At 42.5% G+C, this 22,381-nt stretch overlaps 1 protein-coding gene across 1 annotated transcript; it reads right to left on the bottom strand.

Moving 5' to 3' along the window:
• Positions 1–685: 685 nt before the first annotated feature.
• Positions 686–22,309, bottom strand: ZNF112 (zinc finger protein 112). The gene is made up of 4 exons (XM_090259518.1): positions 21,912–22,309; positions 19,196–19,322; positions 14,691–14,783; positions 686–3,722 (listed from the first exon to the last, which is right to left on the bottom strand). The coding sequence occupies exons 1-4, from the start codon at positions 21,924–21,926 to the stop codon at positions 1,240–1,242; spliced, it is 2,718 nt and encodes a 905-aa protein (XP_090115644.1). The 5' UTR covers positions 21,927–22,309; the 3' UTR covers positions 686–1,239.
• Positions 22,310–22,381: the final 72 nt, after the last annotated feature.

Raw genomic sequence — 22,381 nt, 5'->3', positions numbered from 1 at the left:
ACACTTGGACGTGTACTGTATGACTGACTCTTCTCTAACAAGCTCATACTTCTCACTTCCACCAAAACAAACAAACAAACAAAACCAAAACATTTTTCTTGGAGATGACACTGCCACATAAAAGGCAATCATACATATTCTCATAATCAAGTTTGATAAAAATGTTTTTTAAAATTTAATATTTTTCCTTACTTTGTGTGAGTGGGAGAAGTATGGGGGAGGGAAACTTGACAAATGTCCTCCAGACTCATCACAGATCCTGCCTCAAGAGGTCAGAATTGGATAAAGGCTGTAATTCTCAGAATCAGTTAGACCAAAGGGCTCTGCTGGAGAGATGGAGACTAAAAACAAGTACTGTAATTTTGACATTTATTAAGAAAGTAGTTTTCATTAGTAATCATTTCTGACAGTTTCCAAATGTTACAGTAAAACTCTGCCTTAACACACAGGCAGGAGTAAAAACTCAATTATGTAAAATGCAGTGTTCCATTTTTGCAAAGTTAACCAAAAACATGATCAGTTTGCACTTTTAAAGTGCACATACATACACACAGACACACACAGCTAACTTTAAACTGACAGAATACAGAAAGAGACCAAATGGTAAGAAATCCAGCTCATCCCAGCTTAACATGGTGCACAGGACAGAAATCAGTCCTAACAGGGTTGCAACAGAACTCATGTCATTTCAGACTGCAGCAGTCCTTGGTGTTCCACATCCAAACAGTATTTACTACTTGAAGTGATTATATTAAGGTTACTTTTAGTCCTCCAGATACGTGTGTTTCGGAGGAGTGAATGAGCTTAATAGATTTCAATACACACTTTGTCATTTGGCAAAGTTCTGAGCGCCTCCACTGAGTCAGGCAGTGTCATGGCTTTATACACCAGCAGTGAAGGAAGCTCCTCCACTTAAGCTTTCGTTCCGGTGGACATGGATTCAGGCGCGCTCACCGCTGCACATCTGTTCATTCCTGACCATGCTCTTATCTTTTGTAAACCCTAGTGCAACTAGTAAAGTCATGTGCAAGGATTGATGCTACATTTCTGACAAAATCCCTTACAGAACCTCTCGTTAGATGGCTGCTGTGTGGTCTCCTGACTACTGTGAATGTTGAAGTAGGGCTGAAACATAACATTTTCATTAGAGAAAAAAAATTTTTTTCTACTATAAGAAATCTGGTAAATGGAAAAATTCAGCTTCCATTTGAAGACATCAAAACAAAATAAAATACCATTTTAGAGCACTTCATTTCTGTATGGATTCTCTGATGAAGGATAATCCTTACCATACTCCTCACTTTTATAGAATTTATCACTATGGACTCTTTGATGAATCAGAAGACCTGAGCTCCAACGGAAACCCTTACCACACGCATCACATTTATATGGTTTCTCTCCTGTGTGGACTCTCTGGTGAGCCTGAAGATTTGATCTCTGACTGAAGCCCTTTCCACACAACTCACATTTGTATGGTTTCTCCCCAGTGTGGACTCTGTGATGGGCTTGAAGACTTGAAAACCCACTGAAACCCTTGCCACATTGTTCGCATTTATAGGGCCTCCCTTCTGCGTGGATCCTCTGATGGGCTTGAAGGCGTGAGCTCTCACTGAAGCGCTTCGTGCACACCTCGCATTTGTAGGGCTTCCCTCCTGTGTGGACCCTCCGATGGGCCTCAAGGCGCGAACTCTGACTGAAGCCCTTCCCACACATCTCACATTTGTAGGGTTTTACTCTGGTGTGGACTCTCTGATGACCTTGAAGATATGCCCTCTGACTGAAGCCCTTCCCACACACCTCACATATGTACGGTCTCTCTCCAGTGTGGACGCTCTGATGGCTTTGGAGGTATGATCTCTGACTGAAGCTCTTCCCACACTCATCGCATTGGTATGGCTTCTCTCCTGTGTGAACTCTCTGATGGGCCAAAAGGGTTGAGGCCTTACTGAAGCCCTTATCACATTCTCCACATTTATAGGGTTTCTCTCCTGTGTGAACCCTCTGATGAATTTGAAGATTAAAGCTCCAACTGAAGCCCTTCCCACACTCCTCACATTTGTAGGGTTTCTCTCCAGTGTGGACCCTCTGATGGCCTTGAAGGTGTGAACTCCGACTGAAGCCCTTCCCACATTCCTCACACTTGTATGGTTTCTCTCCAGTGTGAACTCTCTGATGGCCCTGAAGGTATGAATTGCGACTGAAGCCCCTCCCACACGCTTCACATTTGTAGGGTTTCTCTCCAGTGTGGACCCTCTGATGGGCTTGAAGGTATGAACTCCGACTGAATCCCTTATCACACTCCTCACATTTATATGGTTTCTCTCCTGTGTGGACTCTCTGATGGACATTAAAAACCGATCTATGACTGAAGCCTTTACCGCAAGCATTGCATTTGTATGGCTTCTCTCCAGTGTGGACTGTGTGGTGATTAAGTTTTGAACTCCAACTGAAGCCATTTCCACATTCCTTATAGGGTTTCTCTCCGATGTGAATTTTCTGATGGCCTTGAAGATATGAATTTTGGCTGAAGCTATTAGCACATGAATGTTTATGTGATTGTTCCCTGGAGTCAACAATCTGATGGTTCTGAAAATGTGAGGTCAGACTGAAGCTATCACCACATTCCTCAGGATTACGGGGTACTCCTTCCATGTGAACTCCATGCTGACTGTTGAGATTTGAGCTACAAAGAAACCTTTTCTCACACCCCGTATCTGTGTATAGTTTCTCTTCAGTGTGGATTTCCTGATGAACTTGCAGATGAGAACTCTGATCAAAGACATTCCCATTCTCCTTATATTTGTAGGGTTCCTCCCCAGTACTAACCCTGAAAATACTATTGAGGTCTAAGGTATGACTGAAGGTTTTCTCGTAACTATGGAATGTCCTTCCTGTGTGAATAACTTCATAGATGTTATGAGATGAGCACTGACTCAAGTTCTCACCATATTCACGTTTACACAGCATCTCCCCTGTATGTTCTCTCTGATGGGACTGAAGATGTGAATTACCAAAAACACAACCCTCTCCTCTATGAACACTTTGATGTTTATGAAGAACTGAACAATAGCTATAGGCCTTTCCACATGGACTGTACATACAGGGCTCCCCTTCTAAGTCTAACTGCTGATGAACCTCAGAGCTGAAGCCATCACTGATGGCTTTCCTGCACTCGTTACATGGATAGGGCTCTTGCCCTGTTGGAATCTGGTCTCGATCATGCAGTGAAACCTTCATGATGTCTTCTCCACAGTCATGGCAGCTGTAGCTTTTCTCTGTTGTGTGTACTCTCGGATTATCATTGTGATGTGAGATCCAACTGGCATTGTCACACTTAGGGAAATTATTTTTCATGGAGCTTTGTTGACATCTACACTGATAATTATGTGACTCTAGCAGATACATTTTCCTCCAAGAATGCTGGGCTCGCCAAGATGCAAATCCTTGATTTTTTATGTAATTGGAACTATCCCCTACATGAGTCAATATGTAGCTCCCATCTTCAGAAATCTGAACTGGTATTCCTGCCGAAACCTGGCAGGGGGAATCACCTTGTTTTTGCAATTTAGAAATATTTCCTTGAAAATTTTTCATGGAATCTTGGCACCTGGTTAACCCGCCTGCACCTTGTTGCCAGGTCTGCCAAGAAGTCAGCTCTTTGGGAGAAAGATAGCGTAATCCCACTTCTTGAATAGTCTCCATATTATGCTGGTTCTTGGTTCCTATAAGGATACAGAGAATTTAGACATGTACACAGTGAATGCTTTTATTCAGAGATTTCAAGATTTTGCACTTCAGTTATGAGATGAAACTTCAATGAACTAGTGGAATATTCATGTGACTACCTGTAAGAATACTTAGAAAATGGCTCTTCTTTGGCTACATCAGGAATGTAAGTATCAACAGACTTCATATAATTGGGGCTGTCTGCATGTTTCAAAATCATGCTTTGCAACACAAGCTGGACATTGAACGTGGTGGCCGTGTTCAAAGGCTTTGTAAAACCATATACATTGTCATGGGTTGCCTGGAGGTACCAAGGAGAATATGGAAGGGAACAGTCTCATATTAAAAAGACTATTGTTTCAAGTGGGCAAATGCTGTTTGTCCTGATAATAACTTTTTCTTTTTCCTCTAGCACATGGGCACAGTAAGGAGTTTGTGTGTTAAGTTCTGTGCAGATGATAAACACAGACCTTTAATTAATGCTCGAGGCACCATACGGTCTATGTCTAATGAGCTATTTAGCTCCATTATAAGTATAAGTTCTCCTAAGTCACTGTGAGCCTTATCAGCTCTAACACCTTTCACAAGATAATGTCACCACCACCAAGGGCCATGGAGCAGATCAGAACATGAGACACTGAGACAGAATTCAATTCCAAAGACATCAGGAAAAAATGGAGGCTGAGGGAGGTAAGCGGAGCCAAATTTCATGGCACCTGTAAATGTCCTTTGAGGCAATGTATCAATCAAAACTCAGTGAACACTGATGTTGGCTTGCATCATCTTACTGGAAAGTTACTTTCATGTTTAGGGACTCCGAGTCACCAAAAGCACTGAAGATAGGCAACTTTGGATGGAAATGGCTTTTTGCTTAGTTATTAAAGCTCAAAGTATAAGCAGACAGCAGATCTTTATAACCCAGTGAGAAGTATGAGGGGAACTGGTACAACACGTGCTCTCCTGACACCTGGAAATATATTTTCTCCAGCACCCAGAGAAGAGAGCAGTAAATTTTTCATAACATACTATCTTCAAAACTAATTAATTCTTCCTTATCTGTCTGTGTTGTCTCTGCACACTGGGCTGTACTACCCACAAGGCCAAGCGCTCTGCTGTGTGCATTGTGCTGCTCTCCCTGCCCACGGCGCTCCTAGTGAACAGCAGTTGTGCGACGAGCATGGCCCACAGTCTGAGTCATTCTCGCAGAACTGAAAGGGCACGTTCATGGACATTGTATTATATTTCATGGGAAAAGAAACAGGGACGGCAGTTTGGCTGCAAAGCTGAAAGGCCGTATGAGGTACGGCCTTATGCCCAGGTTATCTATCATCTGCTGATGAGAAAAGCAAAGGTCACAGGAATCTCTTGTGAATTGAATGTTTTTAATTTTTATTTATTTTTTAAAAGATTTTATTTATTTTTAGAAAGGGGGAGGGAGGGAAAAAGAGAAGGAGAGAAACACCAATGTGTAGTTACCTCTCACACGCCCCCAACCGGGGACCTGGTCTATAACCCAGACATGTGCCCTGACCAGGAATTGAACCAGGAACCCTTTGGTTTGCAGGCCAGTGCTCAAACCACCGAGCCACACCAGCTAGGGCTACATCTTTTTAATCTTTAAATAACCTTTAGGTTGTTGTATTTTCTGTCACTCAAAATCTTATCTGTAGCTCCACTCTATCGCTCATCTTTTAGAAAAGGAAAAGGCCACACTGATGATTAAGCGACATCATACTCTGACACTGTACTGCATGGACTGCAGGGTAACATGGCTTATGAGATCTCAGTACTGAAAAAAGTGCTAGTGCCCTGGCTGGCGTGGCTCAGTGGACTGAGCACCGGCCTGTAAACAAAAAGGTCTCAGGTTTGATTCTCAGTCAGGGAACATGCCTGAGTTGCAGGCCAGGTCCGCAGTTACAGGCATGCAAGAGACAACCAACCGATGTTCCTCTCACACATTGATGTTTCTCTCCCTCTCTGTCTCCCTCCTTTCTGCTCGCTCTAAAAATAAATAAAATCTTTTAAAAAATGCTTAGTAATTTACCTGACTTCTGAAAAGTGTATCTTCAATTATTACATTAATATTTTATCAACTAAGGGAGAAAATGAGGCATACTATAGGAAGCGTGTCAGATAAAGTAAAGAGCTTATATGTAAGAAGTCTGGGCTTTAAGCTAGAATTAATCATAATTTTTAGTTTTGTTTTGGTACCATCAAAAACACTCAATATTCACCCATGAAGATTAATATGTCGTGTCTTTTGGAACTGACGTGGTGGCTTGAGGACCTGCAAGCAGCTTGCTAGTCAACTTACAGAGCAACTGTTTCAATACACATTTGTCCAAAATTTAAGACATATGAATCTCTCAAATATATAAAAGAGATGAAAGTTTCTTTCTGACCAGTGGTTTTAATGTTATAGGCAGAGAGGGGGAAAAATGTGATTTCACTTAGTTTCAGCCTCTTGTGGAAAAGATCAGATATTTAACATTAACTTTTGTTTCCTTTAGTGAGTAATGCATAATGAAACCCCTGTCATTTCCTTTCCATATCTCAACATTTAAGTTCTATTTTAGTATCAGCAGTAGCATACTGACAAGAAATTGTGTTAAGTCAAGTGTATAAATAAAATTTATTTGATGGAGAAGATATGCATTGCATAAAAAATACTAGAAGACCTCACTAGAAGAAATTAATTAACTTTATCTTCTTAGTAATCCTTCCGTAGTTTGAGAAAGTCAACATTCCAGCGTCCTATACTAAATCCCTCAATAATGAAGGTGTTGTATTTATCATAAATGCAAAATCTTTATTAATAGTTAGCCATAATGAATTAAGAGAAGAATCTGTTTGATTTCCTTTTCTCTTTTAATAAAAAACATTCAACAATATCAAGTCAAAATTGAAAAAAAATTTTTTTAAATAAATGAAATAAAAATAAAAGAATATCAGCTCAGGCAACCCAGGCTGATACTACCCTGCTTTGAATGACTTTCAAACTTTTCATCTCATGGCACGCATAAACTACTAAAATTCTGTGGTACACCAGAAACTGTATTTTTGCCTATCTGACAAAAATGTAGGTACAATTTTGATTCATTCAGACTGGATGGCTATTGTACTGGCTGTTGTCATTTTTGTATTTGACAATCTAAGGGAAAAGAGGTCAGTGCCTCCGATTAAACAGTGAGGTACTGCATGTTTTAAAAATTCTTGCAGCACACTGTGGAAAATTGCTTTTTTAGACAGCAGAAAAAAGGCATTTTCTGGACAGAAGATACAGTAACATGTTTTGATTACAAATACTTAAGCTGCTGTGTGGACTACTCTCTTAACCACATCTGTGGCTTACCTTTCTTGAACAGAATATATTTAACCTTTATTGACTTTTTGTCTGTTTCTCCTTCTTTTCCTAACAACTCAATGAATTTTAAATTTGTTTTGGAAGGTTATTGATTATTCATGCAATTTTTTAAACAGACATAGGCCTATTTGTATTGTCTTTTTTCTTGTGTAAGTTTTGGAAAATTGTGTCCTGCGAGGAACTGGTCTATTACATCTAGGCAATTCAATTGGTGGTCACAGAACCGCTGGCCAAGATGGCAGCGGAGGTAAACACGGTACTCGGAATCTCCCAGGAACACTTCAAAAATACAACTAAACCACACAACAGCCGTCATTCAGAACTTTTAAAAATCTCGCTGAATGGAAGTCCTACAACTAGGGATTTAAAGAAGCCAGCCCTACTTCTGGCCAAGATGGAGGCCTAGACTGACACGCTCTGTCTCCCTCCACAACTAAGAAGGAATACATCTACCACAAAACCAGAAATAACCAGAAGTTCCAGAAAATAAAGCTACATGGAAGTCCTGCGTATGAAGTTATAAAGAAGTGGTGCTCGTCCGGACGGGTAGGAGGGGCGAAGCCAGGGCGGAGAGGTCAAGCTGTGCTGGCAGCAGCAGCTGCGGTGACGGCGGCAGGACGGTGGTAAGCACAGACACCTGAATTTAAGGGGAGGTGAGAAGTGCCTGGGGAGCACCCCCGGCTGCAAACCAGACCCATCAGCTCGCAATTCCAATGCTGGGGAAAGTGTTGCCTCAGACTGTGAAGGCCGGAGGGGGTGGGGACGGAGGAAGAACACTCCAGTCTCTCAGTGGAGAGTAAACAGCAAGAATCCATCTTGGACCCCCGCCCCCACACAAAACACCACAGTGTGGTGAGAAGGGTCGCCCAGTTGTGACAAGTGCACAGGGTTCCGCCCCCTATAGCGTAGGAGGTGTGACAGCCCCGCCCAGGAAACAAAGGTAAACACAAAACTGTCAGGATGGCACAGATCATGATAGACAGCCCAGTGATGCAGCTGACCAGCCAGCAAATATCTCATCTAACAAAACAGCAGGTAGGAAATCTTTCTGAGGCACAGTTCAGAGCTTTGGGTATAAGAATACTTAAGAGACCTGACAGCATATCTTAAACAAGATGGGGAAGGAATGAAGGCTAGTCCTGCTGAAATAAACGAAAACACATACGAAACAAGTGGTGAGGGAAAGAAAACCAGGGATCAAATCAACAAATCAGAACATAGGGAAGGAACAAACAGTCAACCATTCAGAAAGAGGAAGTGAAAAGTGAGGAAAATGAGGAGAGGCTCAGAAACCTATGGGACATGTATAAGCAGGCCAACATCCAAATCATAGGGTTGCCAGAAGGTGAAGAACTAGAAATTAAAAAATTATGTGAAAAAATAATGAAGCAGAACTTCCCTAACTTGGGGAAGGAAATAGACTTACAGGTCCAGGAAGCACAGAGAGTTCCAAAGAAACTGGACCCAGGGAGAACCACACCAAGACACATTATAATCGAAATGTAAAAAATTAAGGATAAAGAGAGAATCTTAAAAGCAGCAAGAGAGAAGAGAATTATATACAAAGGGGTCCCAATAAGACTCTCAGCTGATTTCTCAAAAGAAACTCTGCAGGCAAGAAGGGACTGGCAGGAAGTATTCAAAGTAATGAAAAGTGAAAACCTACAACCACGATTACTCTATCCAGTGAAGCTGTCATTCAGAATAGAAGGGCAGAGAAAGTGCTTCCAGGACAAAGTAAAACTGAAGGAGTTCACCAGATCCAAACCTCTGTTATATGAATGTTAAAGGGACTTGTTTAGGAGAAAGAGGATCAAAACTGTGAACATTAAAATGAAAACTGTATCACAACAACCAACAACAGAAACTAGGGAACCGAAACAAAGGCAAACCAAGTAGGCAACGAGAGTGGGAAAAGAATTATAGGTATGGGGAACATATTGGGGGGAGGTCAGCAGGGAGGGGGAAAGGGAGGGAGATGGTACAGGAATTAAGAAGCACAGTAGGAGGGAGTGGAGTAGACAGGAAGATGTTGAGAAGAACTATATGCACAACCAATAGGCATGGACTAAGGGGTGGGGGGGACAACTGGAGAAAGGGGTGTCATTGGGTGGAGGGGAACAAGGGGAAAGGAAATTGGGACATCTGTAACAGCATAATCAATAGTGTATATGTTTTTTTAAAAAGTGAAAAAAAAAAAAAAGAAGAAGCCAGCCCTGGATGGTATGGCTCAGTGGACTGAGTGCCGGCCTGTGAACCAGTGGGTTCCCAGTTCAGTTCACCATCAGGGCATGTGCCTGGGTTGCAGGATGGATTCCTGGCTGGGTGTGTACAAGAGGCAACCAGTCGATGTAACTCTCACACACTGATATTCCTCTCCCTCTTTATCTCCCTCCCTTCCCCCCTTTAAAAAAAAATAAATTAAAAAAAACACACTGAGACTGGTAGGAGGGACAGAGAGAGATACAGAAGGGCTGATCCCACAGCCACACGTGGCAGTTTAAAATCAGGAGGAATAGCCCAGATGTGGGGGTACCCGCTGTGCAGTGAGGGGTCCCAGTGCCAGGAATACAAATCCCTGTAACTTCTGGCTCTAAAAACCAGCAGGAATCGAGGTTGAGGCAGACAGAGGGCTTCTGGAGTACCAGGCAATTCCCTTTAAAGGGCTTGGCATGGACTTACTTAGACTCACTACTACTGAACTCCAGCCCTGGGGCAACAGCCTGGCAGGAACAAGGGACATATGGGGAGGAACTGAATTGTCTGGCATCAGGCAAGTGATGGCAGGGGCAACTGTTTCTTTTCTGAGGCCGCCTCCCCCCAACACACAGAGCCAACAGGAGGACACCATATCTAAGTCTCCATGAACTTGGCTCACACTGTTTGCCCCGCTGTGGTGATTCCAAGACCCCACCCCACTCAACTTGGGTGCCCACCTGAGCCGCTTCCAGTGGCTTTTCCCTACCACTGGCCTTGCTTGCCTCATGCTGCAGGCTTTCCTAAAATCGCTCAAACAAGCAGCATCTGGCCTTGCCGTACCCCTTACCTGTTGCTAAGTGGCCGCAGGCCTGGCACTCGCGGCAGCCCGCCTTGGCTCACAGCTTGGCCATTCTGGGCATCACCAAGCCTAACACAAGTAGCCGCTATCTGCAGCTGGTGCTGGGACACCCAAGGCGGGGCACAGGCAGTGGCTGACTTGGCACCTCCTGGGAGGCCCCAGAGCCAGTGCACCCGATGGACAGCATCAGACAACGCCAGATTCCAACACTACCACCTCCCTGAGCGACACACCCAAGGGGCGGACTCGGTGAGCACCAAAGCCCCCGTGAAGCAAGTCCTGATCCGCAGGGTTGGGTCCTGCACAGCAACTCCTCCACTGTGGTCACAGCAGGTCCTTGCAGTTGATCGGCCTGGGGGTCGGTCAGTCCTTCCCAGTGATGGCAACAGCAACAGGACAGTGCACACAGCCCACACAGGGGTGCGCCTGCAGCACCCAGCTGGGGTGACTGGGGAGATTGCACCACTGGGCTCTATAAGACACCTACTACATAAGGCCACTCTACCAAGCCTGGGAGATGTAGCAGCTCTACCTAATATATAGAAACAAAACAGGGAAGCAGCCAAAATACAGAGACAAAGAAATAGGTCCCAAATAAAAGAGGAGAAATCTCCAAAAAAAGAACTAAATGAAATGGACCAAACAAGCTACCAGATACAGAATTCAAAACAATGGTTATAAGGGTGCTCAAGAAACTTAGTGAGAACTGCCAACAGCTTGGAAAAGGGCATAGAAACCATACAAAAGAACCTGTCAGAAATGAAGGATACACTAACTGAAATGAAGAATAATTCACAGGGAGCCAACAGAGTAGATGATGCTGAGAATCAAATCAGTCATCTAGAATACAAGAAAGCAAAAAACACCCAAACAAAACAGCAAAAAGAAAATAAACCAAACATATGAAGATAGTGTAAGGAGCCTATGGGAAAACTACAAGCGTACCAACATCTGCAGCATGAGGGTGCCAGAAGATGTGAGAGAACAAAAATGAAAACAATTAAAAAAATAATGACAGCACTTCCAGCCAAGATGGAGGCCTAGAGAGACACCCTGCGTCTCTCTCCACAACTAAGAGGGAATACAACTACCTCACAATTAGAGACAACCAGAAGTTCCAGAAAATCGAGTTGCATGCAAGTCCAACAAACAAAGATATAAAGAAGAAATACTCATCCAGACGGGTAGGAAGGGGCGGAGCCGGGGTGGAGAGGACGCGATGTAATGGCAGCAGCGGCGCAGTCACACGTTTTAAAAAGTTAGGAGGGACACCTGGGGAGCGCTTCCAGCCTGGGACCAGACCGCACAGCTCACAGTCCCAGCACCAGGGAAAATAAAGCTTCATTGCTTCTGACTGTACAGGCCAGTGGGTGTTGGGGCGGAGGAAGAAACTGCCGGTCTCTCAGCAGAATCCACTTGTTTAAAGGGCCCCATGGTTCTAGAACATCCACAGACCTACCCACTCTGGGAACGACTGCCAGGGCAGCAGCTAGAGGGGCGCCAGTCCCATATGTAAGTGGGAGAAGGGCCTGGAAAAAGGGTGAGGGCTGAGCAAGTGGCATTGTTCCCTTTCAGACCCCTCCCCACATACAGCACCCCAATGTGTGAAATGGGTCACCCTGTACTGAGGAATACCTAAGGCTCCACCCCTTACAACGTCACATGTGTGACAGCTCTACCTAAGACAGAGGCAGACAAACACAGGAGCCTGTCAAAATGAGGAGACAGAGAAGCATGGCCCAAAAGAGGGAATGGATCAGGGTTCCAGTGGGAGAACTAAATGAGAGCAGAAAGCCAACCTAACAGATGTAGAGCTCAAAACACTGGTGATAAAGATGCTCACAGGCTTGACTGATATGCTTGAGTACAGCAAACGCATAAGTGAAGGCTATGTTAAATGAAACGAAGGAAAATCCACACAAAACCAAGGGTTTGGAACATAAGGAAGAAAAAAACAGTCAACCAGTACAGAATGAGGAAACAAAAATTGAAAAAAATGAGGAGAGGCTTAGGAACCTCTGGGACAACTTTAAACATGCCAACATCTGAACCATAGGGGTGCGAGAAGGAGAAGAGGAAGAGCAAGAAATTGAAAGCTTACGTGAAAAAATAATGAAGGAAAACTTCCCTAATTTGGCGAAGGAAATAGACATCCAAGTCCAAGAAGCACAGAGAGTCCCAAACAAGCTAGACCCAAAGAGGACCACAGCAAGACACATCATCATTAAAATGCCAAAAGTGAAAAATAGAGAATCTTAAAAGCAGCAAGAGAAAAGCAGAAAGTTGCCTACAAAGGGGTGCCTATAAGACTATCAGCTGATTTCTCAAAAGAACTCTGCAGGCAAAAAGGGACTGGCAAAAAGTATTCAATGTGATGAAAAGCAAGGACCTACAATTAACATCACTCTATCCAGCAAAGCTATCATTCAGAATGGAAGGGCAGATAAAGTGCATCCCAGACAAGGTAAAGCTCACCACCACACCAATACTACATGAAATGTTAAAGGGCCTTCTTTAAGAATAAAAAAAAAGATTAAAAATGTGAACAATGAAATGACAATATTTATCAACAACTGAATCTAAAAATCAAAATAAATGAACAAGAGCAAAAATAAACCCGCAGATACAGAGGACATTTTGACAGTTGGCAGATGGGAGGGAGGTTGGGGGGACGGGTGGGAAAGGTGACGGGGTTTAGCAGTGCAGATTGGTGGTTACAGCACAGTCACGGGTTGTCAAGTATGGTACAGAGAATATAGTCCATAATACTCTAATAACCATGTGTGTTGTCAGATGGGTATGAGATGTGTCAGGGTAATCATTCAATGTTATATAATGTCTAACCACTGGTGTGTATACCTGAAATTGTATGTCAACTGTAACTTAAAATAATGATTTTTAAAATTTGTGGTGATAAGAGTCTGTTCATGGTATTCCTTTATTAATCTGTTTAAAGCCCGTAGGTTCCGATGTCATGTTCCCGCTTTCATTTATGATATTTGTAATCTGTGTCCTCTTTTTCTTAATTAGCCTGGCTGAATTTTTGTATCAATTTCATTCATCTTTTCAAGAACCAGTTTTTAGTTTTATTGATTCTCTGTTGATTTCCTATTTTCAATTTCATTGATTTCTGCTACAATTCTTATCCTTTTTGTCAGCTTACTCTGGATTTATTTTGCTTTTCTTTTTCTAGTTTCCTACCGCGATTGCTTAGATGACTGATTTTAGTTCCTTCTTCCTTTCTATGTATTTAATGCTATGAATTTTCTTCCAAGCACTGTTTTTGCTGCATCCCACAAATTTTGACATGCTGTTTTCATTTTCATTTCATCCAAAATATTTTTTAATTTCTTGAGATGTCTTCTTTGACTCATGTGTTATTTAAAAATGTGTTGTTCAATCTCCATGTATTCTGGTATTTTCCAGTAATTTAAAAATTGACTGATTTTTAGTTTAATTCCATTGTGGTCTTAGAGCAGATGTTTATGATTTTATTCTTTTAAATTTGTTAATGTATGACTCATGGCCCACACTTTGTGTGAACTTGAGAAGAGTTGTCTTTTTCGAGTTATCTGCATTAACAATGGCTCCAGCACCCAACTCCATGCCTCAAAACTATCATTTTAGAATTAGTTCTAACTCAGTCCACAGGGAAAAATATATAATGTTATGAAAACAAAAGCAAGCTTATGTGGGGTGCGGCAGAAAAACTCAGCTGTTTCTCTTTTTCACTGTAGAAAGTGACACTCAACTTGGAACAAAAAAGGAGATCTGAGCAGAAGAAACATTACCAGGATGTTTGGACTCATACAAATGTCCAACTTGAAAATTCTACTTCAAAACTGTAGTTAGGTTATGCGACTATACAGGTGTGAGAGGACGGGAGGGGGAAAGGAGAGGACACAATGGGAAGATAAAGAGCTAAGGACATGAATAAGGAAGTTATCACCAATGCAAAAATGTCTCACCTGAAATTGCTGCATGGGAAGGGCCAATTATAACGTTGGCACTGCTCATGTTTGATACTTACTCTAGTTGATTGGTGGGTCTTAATCTTTTAGAAATAATGGCTACCCACCTATGAATAATCAAGGACACCTAATTGGGACAAGCATTCATCATATGACAAAAAACATTCTGGAGTCTCCTTCGATTAGGCTGGATTATTCTATACCCAATAGCTACCTCAAGGAGGATTCGTGACAGTGAAGACCATGCATCTATTAACCAATCATGCATTCAGTCAAGGCAGAGAGAATATCAAATCAAGGAACCTGAAGCCGAAGCAAACGCGACAAGTCAGACGGGCAGCAGTGAGGCAGTGCAGCCGGGACACAGTGAGCGAGCAAACAGGAGGAAAATGCAGAGAGCTACAGGGGGTAGAGGGGACATACACCTTCAGACCTAAAGCCACGGGAAGTGCTTTAGACTTCACTACGTGTGAAATGGAAAGCCACTGTCGTTTAAAAAGATAAGTGGTATGTTCTGAATTATGTTTTAGGAGGCCCTTTGGCTGCTGGGTTACTGCTGGACAGTTCTCACCTGAACACCCATCTCTCTGGGTTTCTGTCTCCATCATCAAATGCTGTTCTCTTTCCAGCTGGAATATAAGGTCTGGTTTGAAGGGCTGATTCCCTGTAAAAAGGCAAGAAGAAGAAAAAAATTAATTTTGAAGGCCAATTTACCTTTTATTTTCCGAATCATGCCTTTGGTGTCCTAAGAATGCTTTGAAGGTCATGAAGATTTTTTCCTAGGTTTCCTTAGAAAAGTTTCATACTTTTAGATTTATATTAGATCTCTTATCTATTTTGAGTTCATTTGTGTGTGTGTGTGAGGTGTAAGGCATGCATATAAGTCCATACAGCTGTCCAACGCTTCCGCTCTGACTACCCCTCCAAGGAATTGTCTTGGCCCCTGCAATACACCTAAAATGGTTTCACAGTTCCTTCTTCCACGTATCACTGTAATAACAAACTCGCTGAAACATGCTCAGATTGCAGTTCACTCTCTCCTCCCACTCCCACTGCACCTAAAACTAAGGGTACAGAGTTTTAAACTGTGCTCCTTAGCTACCTCCAGGAGTTCTTTCATTTTTCTTGAATGTGGTTATGGTATCAATTTCAAATACAACTGAGTTCATTTCACTTTCAGTTTTAGGTTACCACCCCTGTGCATTCTAATTTAATTTTTATAGTGTGCTGAATTAACATATTTTGAGAAGTTCAAACTAGATATAAAGGTCTATTCAAACAGGTGTGACTGTCCCACATTCCTTCCACCCCCTATAAAAATTAACCTCGTGATTTTCTGATTAATCCTTTCATGTTTCTTCTAATTAAAGATAAGCATACATATATATTTATATATATTTACTTATTTCCTCTTCTTTCTTTCAGAAACTATAGTATGCTATTAATGCTCTTTCGTACTTCTCTATGTCTAGGAAAAATTCCTAGAAGTGAATTGCTAGGGAAGGGTTAATACATAGTTGTGTTAGATATTGTCAAATTCCCCTCTTGTGGGGTTGTATCATTTTGCAGTCCCGCTTTTCTTTTAATTTAATTTATGTATTTATTGTTTTTCTGTTACAGTTGTCCCTTGCAGTCCCACTTTTCAATGGATGAAAGGTGTTTTATTTCCCAGAGATTTGCCCAAAAAGTTAAAAATAACATTGCCAATCCCATGGGTCCAAAATGGTATTTCAGTATACTTTTAATTAAGCATCTCTTATTTTGGGTAAAACTGAACATCTATTCACATGTGTGTGTTCTCATGTACTTGTGTATGTATATGAACGCGTGTGTGTGCACCTACACACACACACTCACCACCTCCTAGCTCTAGTCCCTGAGACCGAGAAACAAAAACCTTACACTGGCACTGACAATAGTAACATCTAGGCCTTGGCCTTAAACACCATTCTCTAATAAAAGAAATGATGATTGCTGAGCTGGGGCAAAGTATTGGGTTGGCCAAAAAGTTCATTATTTGTTTTCCCGCAAGATGGGTCTAGTTGCGCTCAGCTGTCTTTAACTTCATTCGAAACAATTTTGTTAGGTTGTATTGTGACAACTGTCCTATCAGTGTGCATTTAAAAAACAACTTGTCAAAACTGGTGAATTTTTGTGTAGCCATTTTAAGCCTGAAGATGGAAGAAAGTACACAACATTTTCAGTATATTATGCTCTATTATTTCAAGAAAGGTAAAAAAATAAAATAAAAAAGATGCGTGCAGTGTATGGAGAGGGTGCTGTGACTGATCGAACATGTCAAAAGAGGTTTGTAAAGTTTCGTGCTGGAAATTTCTCACTGGACGATGCGCCGTGGTCGGGTAGATCAGCTGAAGTTGATAGCAATCAAATCAAGACATTAATTGAGAACAATCAATGTTATACCTCGCAGGAGATAGATGACATATTCAAAATCCAAACCAATAAAGTTATTTGTGAAAATAAAAAATGTGTCTTATTTTATGAAAAAAGCTAAACGGACTTTTTGGCTAACCCAAGAAAAGATGAGCATAAAGTAAGGAAGTGTTTAAAAAATGGTTGGGGCATATTATAAGGGCACAAGAGTCAGCTTAAAAAGGCTGGATTTGGGAAAATGTTAGCAAAATAAGTACAGCACTAAATTATAAGCCATATTTAAAAAAATTCACAAACCCCTAGAAATAACAAATAAGTAAATGGGACAGGATCTTGCTTACTGTAGAATGTCAAGTGCTGACTGCTAAATGTGAGGGAAGCACTAAGAAAATCATCATTTTGTAACTATCATGGCAAAGACTGGACAAGGCAAGGATCATCACTGCATGCTAAATATTTGTGTGGTCGTAAAAAGTGCTGCATCATGTCCTGACTAGTGTGGCTCAGTGGGCTGGGCATTCTCCCATGAGCCAAAAGGTCCCCAGTTCAAGTCACAGTCAGGGCACATGCCTGGGTTACGGGCCAGGTCCCCAGTTGGGGGCATGTGAGAAGCAACTGATCAATGTTTCTTTCTTTCTCCCTTCCTCTCTCTAAAAAATAAATTAAAAAGTAAAATATTTTTTAAAAAGTACTGCCTTATGATTGCAAGAGGAAAAATAGCAGTAATTTTATGGTGGAGAAATTGGCACCTTGACTGGGTGGTCAAAATTAACAACACCCACGAGGGACAGACAGTGAGCCTCGAGCTGTGATGCCCTCAAGTGGCCATACCACTACCAATGCAGAGTTCCAGCCAGAAAGGATCCTCTGGATCTAATTATGAGGAAATATGAGGAATGTTCTAATTACATTGCGGGATGGGGTAACAGTGTTCCTCAAAAGTGTCACTGTCATAGAAGGCCAAGTAATGCTGCGGAAATGTTCCTAATTAAGGGAGGTTAAACAGACAGGACAGCCGGACTGGATTCTAGACTAGATCTTGCTCTGGAGGGAGAAAAATATGCTAGCAGGAATAGATTTGGCTCTGTTGATAAAATAAGAGCATAAATGATAGCGTGGATAAAAGCATTATTTCGGCACTGGGGAAAGTAAGAAAATATTCTTATTTCTACAAAATGTACTATTCAGTAAAGAATTAACCTTGGCCCAGCAGAGGCCTGGTCTTTGCTCTCAGCTCTCGGAGGGTGATGTTTAAGCCCTGGAAATGTCCTACGTGGTAAGAGTCTCTTTTTTTACCCAGAAGCCTTGGGCCACACCAGGTAGTTTAACAATCTGATTTATGGTGAGGCTTTGGGCCACGTGATATCAGCACGTTTCCAGAGGGACTGGAAACTAAGGAGCACCACAAAGGTGTCTAACCAAATCTACACGACCAAGTGCCCGGAAAAGCTCTGGCCCCCGAGGCTCAGGCACATGACACCACATGTGCTGCCACACGGAAGAGTTAGTGCTGCCCGCGACTCTGCTGGAAGGTGACAACCGGAAGCTTGTGCAGAGACCCTTCGACTCTGCGCAGGCATCTCTTCCCTTGGTTGATTTTAACCTATTTCCTTTCCACAGAATAAACTGTAACCACGAGTTTAATAGCTTTCAGTGAGTTCTGCGAGTCTTTCTAGCTAATTAGCAAGCCTCAGGGTAGTCTTGGGGAACCCTGACCTTGCAATTGGTGTCTGAGAGTTTAGTCTTGGGGACTTCCGAACTCTGCACAAATGCTGAAGTATTTGGAGATAAAAGGAGATGGTGTATGTAAGTTACCTGCAAATGGTTCAGAAAAAAACATTATGAATATACATGTTCATATATATACACAAATTATATGGATAGAGAATATGAGCATAGATGATAAAGCAAAGGGGTAAAATATAATTATAGGTGAATCTAGGTAAAAGCTACATGGGTGTTCTTGTTCTATATTTTTACTTTTGTAAATATTCTGGAAGTTTAAACTTATTTACCAATATATTGTTAAAGCAGAAAACAAAAAACCTCTGAAAATTCAAGTTAATAAACAGTTACTGACACCCTAAGAAACAAAAAAGCTGGAGCAACTGAATTAATTTCATGACAAAACAGTGGGGGCAGGACCACAATATGCTCCTTTATAGTTCAAAGGGCAGATTTTTACATGAACAGTGACATCAAAAACATCTTGTCAAGGGGACTCATACGGGCCCTCGAGGTGGACCGGGAGTTTCCCTCTTACCTCTAGCCGCTTTCCCTCCCTTCCTTCAATAAACCTGGTATAGAACCCTAAAACAAACAAACAAACAAACAAAAAACACCCTGCCTTTGCCCTGACTGGTGTGGCTCGGTTGGGCGTCATCCCGCAAAGCGAAGGGCTGCCGGTCAGAGCACATACCTGGGGTGCAGGTTCGGTCCCCCATTGGGGCGCAAACGAGAGGCAACAGATTGATGTATGTTCCTCACATGGACGTTTCTTTCCCTCTCTTGGAGACCTCCCTCCCTTCCCCTCCTTCTCTAAAAATAAATAAAATCTTAAAAATAAATCTTGCCTTTGTTGCACAGAGATTATAACTCTCAGATACCCAAGCTCAGAGCTACAAATGAGCACGCAGACACCCAAGAGGCCCACCCTGAGTTACAGAGGCCGCCTGTGCTCACCCAGGGAGGCCAGGTTCCGGAAGTTCTCCAGCATCACGTCCCGGTACAGCTGCCTCTGGGCGGCGTCCAGCAGCCCCAGCTCCTCCTCCGTGAAGACCACGGCCACGTCCTTGAACATCACTGGCTCCTACGACAGCAACGCACACAGGGCATGTTTATGGAAAAGGAGCACCTATGAAAGAGGGTGTTCTGGCTTCTGAGGCACCTGAGCGACATTTAGGGAGCTGCCTTCTGTTTGCCTTCTGTAACGCCAACTCCAGCTACCAAAAGGGCTGTAAGAAAAGAAATCCTTGTACTTTAGGCCCTGGCCGGTAGCTCAGTTGGTTAGAGCATCATCCCGATACGCCAAGGCCATGGGTTTGATTCCCGGTCAGGGCACAGACAAGACTCAACCAATGAGTGCATCGATGAGTGGAACAACACACTGATGTTTCTCTCACTCTCTAATCAATAATTAAAAAAAAAAAAAAAGAGAAAGAAATCCTTGTACTTTAAATTGCTACCTTTTGTTTGTATACCTATGGGTAAGGCCCTGGAACTCTGCTGCATCATGGGCTGTTAGTCATTTAAATTTTATTAATAATGTCATTTGCTCCAGAAAAGATGTAGTTCTGACCATGTGGGACGAATCTGTTTTCCCTTTCATACACACACTCATTTAATTTGCCAAACTTTCAGGCTATCAGTCGCCCTGACTGTTGTATGGAGACCCTCTGTGGCCCAGCCAAAGCGCACAGCGCACAGCGTTGGTGGTGGCGTGGCGTGGGCCAGCCCTGGGGCCCGACTGCCTGCGTTCACACTGTGTGGCCTTCGATAAGGTCCTCATTCACTCCTCATCTGTATGCTGATACCTATGCCTTACGCTCCTGGTAATAAAACGAGTGATATCCTGGCTGGTGTGGCTCAGCGGACTGAGTGCCAGCCTGCGAACCAAAAGGTCGCTGGTTTGATCCCCAGTCAGGGCACACGCCTGGGGCCAGGTCCCCAGCTAGGGGTGTGCCAGAGGCAACTGATCAATGTATCTCGCACACTGATGTTTCTCTCCCTCTCTTTCTCCCTCCCTCCCCCTCTCTCTAAAAAGTAAATAATAAAATACTAAAAAAATAAAGGTTTAAAAATAAAATGAATGACTACAGGTAAAGTACTTAGGAGCAGTGCCTGGCACTTAGTAAATACCCAATAAATGGGAGCCATTATTGTGAATATTATCATCACCATCCCCAGTCAGGGCACATGCCTGGGTGGTGGGCCAGGTCCCCAGTTCGGGGTGCACTAGAGGCAACCACACATTGATGTTTCTCTCCCTCTCTTTCTCCCTCTCTTCACCTCTCTCTAAAAGTAAATAAAAACTAAAAAAAAAAAAAAAAAAAATCACTGAGTGTTGGAAGTAAATTTGGTAAGTTATTTCAAAAATTTTTCACAAAATTGATTAGTAATGAATATCATTCTCTTTCATTTATTTGCTACTTCCTGTTTTGTAATAACATTAATTTACTGTAAATATTTGTCATTCTACTTTGCTATTGTCCTGTAACTTTTTGCTGTAGGGAAAGTGACATTTTTTATATGAAGACCCATTCAACACTGCGTTTTGGGCTGGGGCTCCAAACATCACAACTTGGTCTCTGAATGAGAGCTCAGGATGGTTTTGGAATTTCCTGCTTCTCTCTCTCTTTTTTTTCTCAAAGGAAGGGGGAAGGGGGGAAGGGGAAGGGGGAAGGGAGACTCCCAGTCACCCACGTGGGCCTCTCTGCTTCTCTTTACACACCTGATCAGTATGCCTGATACTCTTGATCCAGATGGCAAAGGCTTTGGAGTTGGCCGGGTGCTTGACTTCTGTAAGACCCTGAGCAGGACTTGAACTTACATGAACCTTATGTTCATGTTAACAGCGAAGGTGATGCTAAGTCCCCCTCAGGGCAGTGAACAAAGTGACAGATGGAAAGTGCCTGCATCCTATTGTATGACTAGTTGTTAAGTGCCTGCGTTACTCTAATAAAATAATCTGTGAACGGTGCGGCACACAAGGCCCACAGACAGACAGAGAAAGCTTCAGGTCCTGGGAAGAAAGACTCCAGCCCTTTTCGTATGAACATATAACACTATTTTTTTCTCAGTTCAGAAAAAAACATTTTTAGGTGTTCCTTTTACAAAGTACATCAGGGACAAAAAAAACTTTTCTTAGTTTTGGGTCCCTGGAACAGAAGGGCAAATTACATTAGAATTTTCTCAGAACTGCTTTTTTAGTAAAGAGTGTATGTCGGAAAACGGACACTGCTGTGCAAAACGGCAAGAATCCTCGAGAACTTAAAAATCTGTGAACGGGGACGAGTTTAAAAGCGGGGGGTCCAAGAGTCACTGAAGGAGCAGTAGATGAAATAATTCAGGGTTATAATTTTAACTGAAAATAAAAACCAATTCAAAATTCTATCTATTATTGCAGGTACAGTTATGAATGCACATAAAAAATGATCACAGGAAAAAATAGGTGTAGTGAGTTTTTCATTTTTAAAATTTCTAGTCTCTTTTACACTATTATATGTGAAATGCAATGATAAAAAATAAAAGGATTTTTTTTTAATGAAACAAAAAGCATGTCACATAAATGGTATTAAATGTCTGCTGTTCTTTATTCTTGTCAAGGAAGAGAAAGAAGGTATCCACTTGCTGAGAAATGAAATAGCATGTTAAGTGACAGAAATAAAATCCAACTCACCTGGAACTTGGTCATTTTCTCTTCCGTTTCTTAGGGAAAGGGAGAGACCTGAGAAGGCAGAAGGCAGAACAAGGTAAGGAAGAAGCCACGAGAGGAAGGGAAATAGAGCGCTGTGCAAACTGGAAAAGGGTGTCCCGCCCTGCGGGCAGACGCTACCACACGGGCCTTAGCAGGCAGAGTGTGGGGATATTCTGGAAGGTCGCCTGCGGGCACGAGACAGCCTCCACGCTGCACCCGGCAGTCCTCACACACTTGCTGGCTCCTGGGGTGCTCCTTCTGATCCTGGGGAGTCTGGGAAAGGAGAGGTGGTGGAATGTACTGGTTAAAAGTGGACTCTGGCCATGACCGTGTTGCTCAGTGGGTTGGGCATCATCCCGCAATACAAAAAGGTTGCTGGTGGACTTCCGGTCAGGACACAGGACTGGGATGCAGGTTCTGCAAAGACAACTTATTGATGTTTCTCTCTCACA

This window comes from Furipterus horrens, unplaced genomic scaffold (assembly GCF_987537825.1).
Source record: "Furipterus horrens unplaced genomic scaffold, mFurHor1.1.pri manual_scaffold_13, whole genome shotgun sequence".
Taxonomy (NCBI): domain Eukaryota; kingdom Metazoa; phylum Chordata; class Mammalia; order Chiroptera; family Furipteridae; genus Furipterus; species Furipterus horrens.
This window is presented reverse-complemented; position numbering and strand designations above follow the sequence as displayed.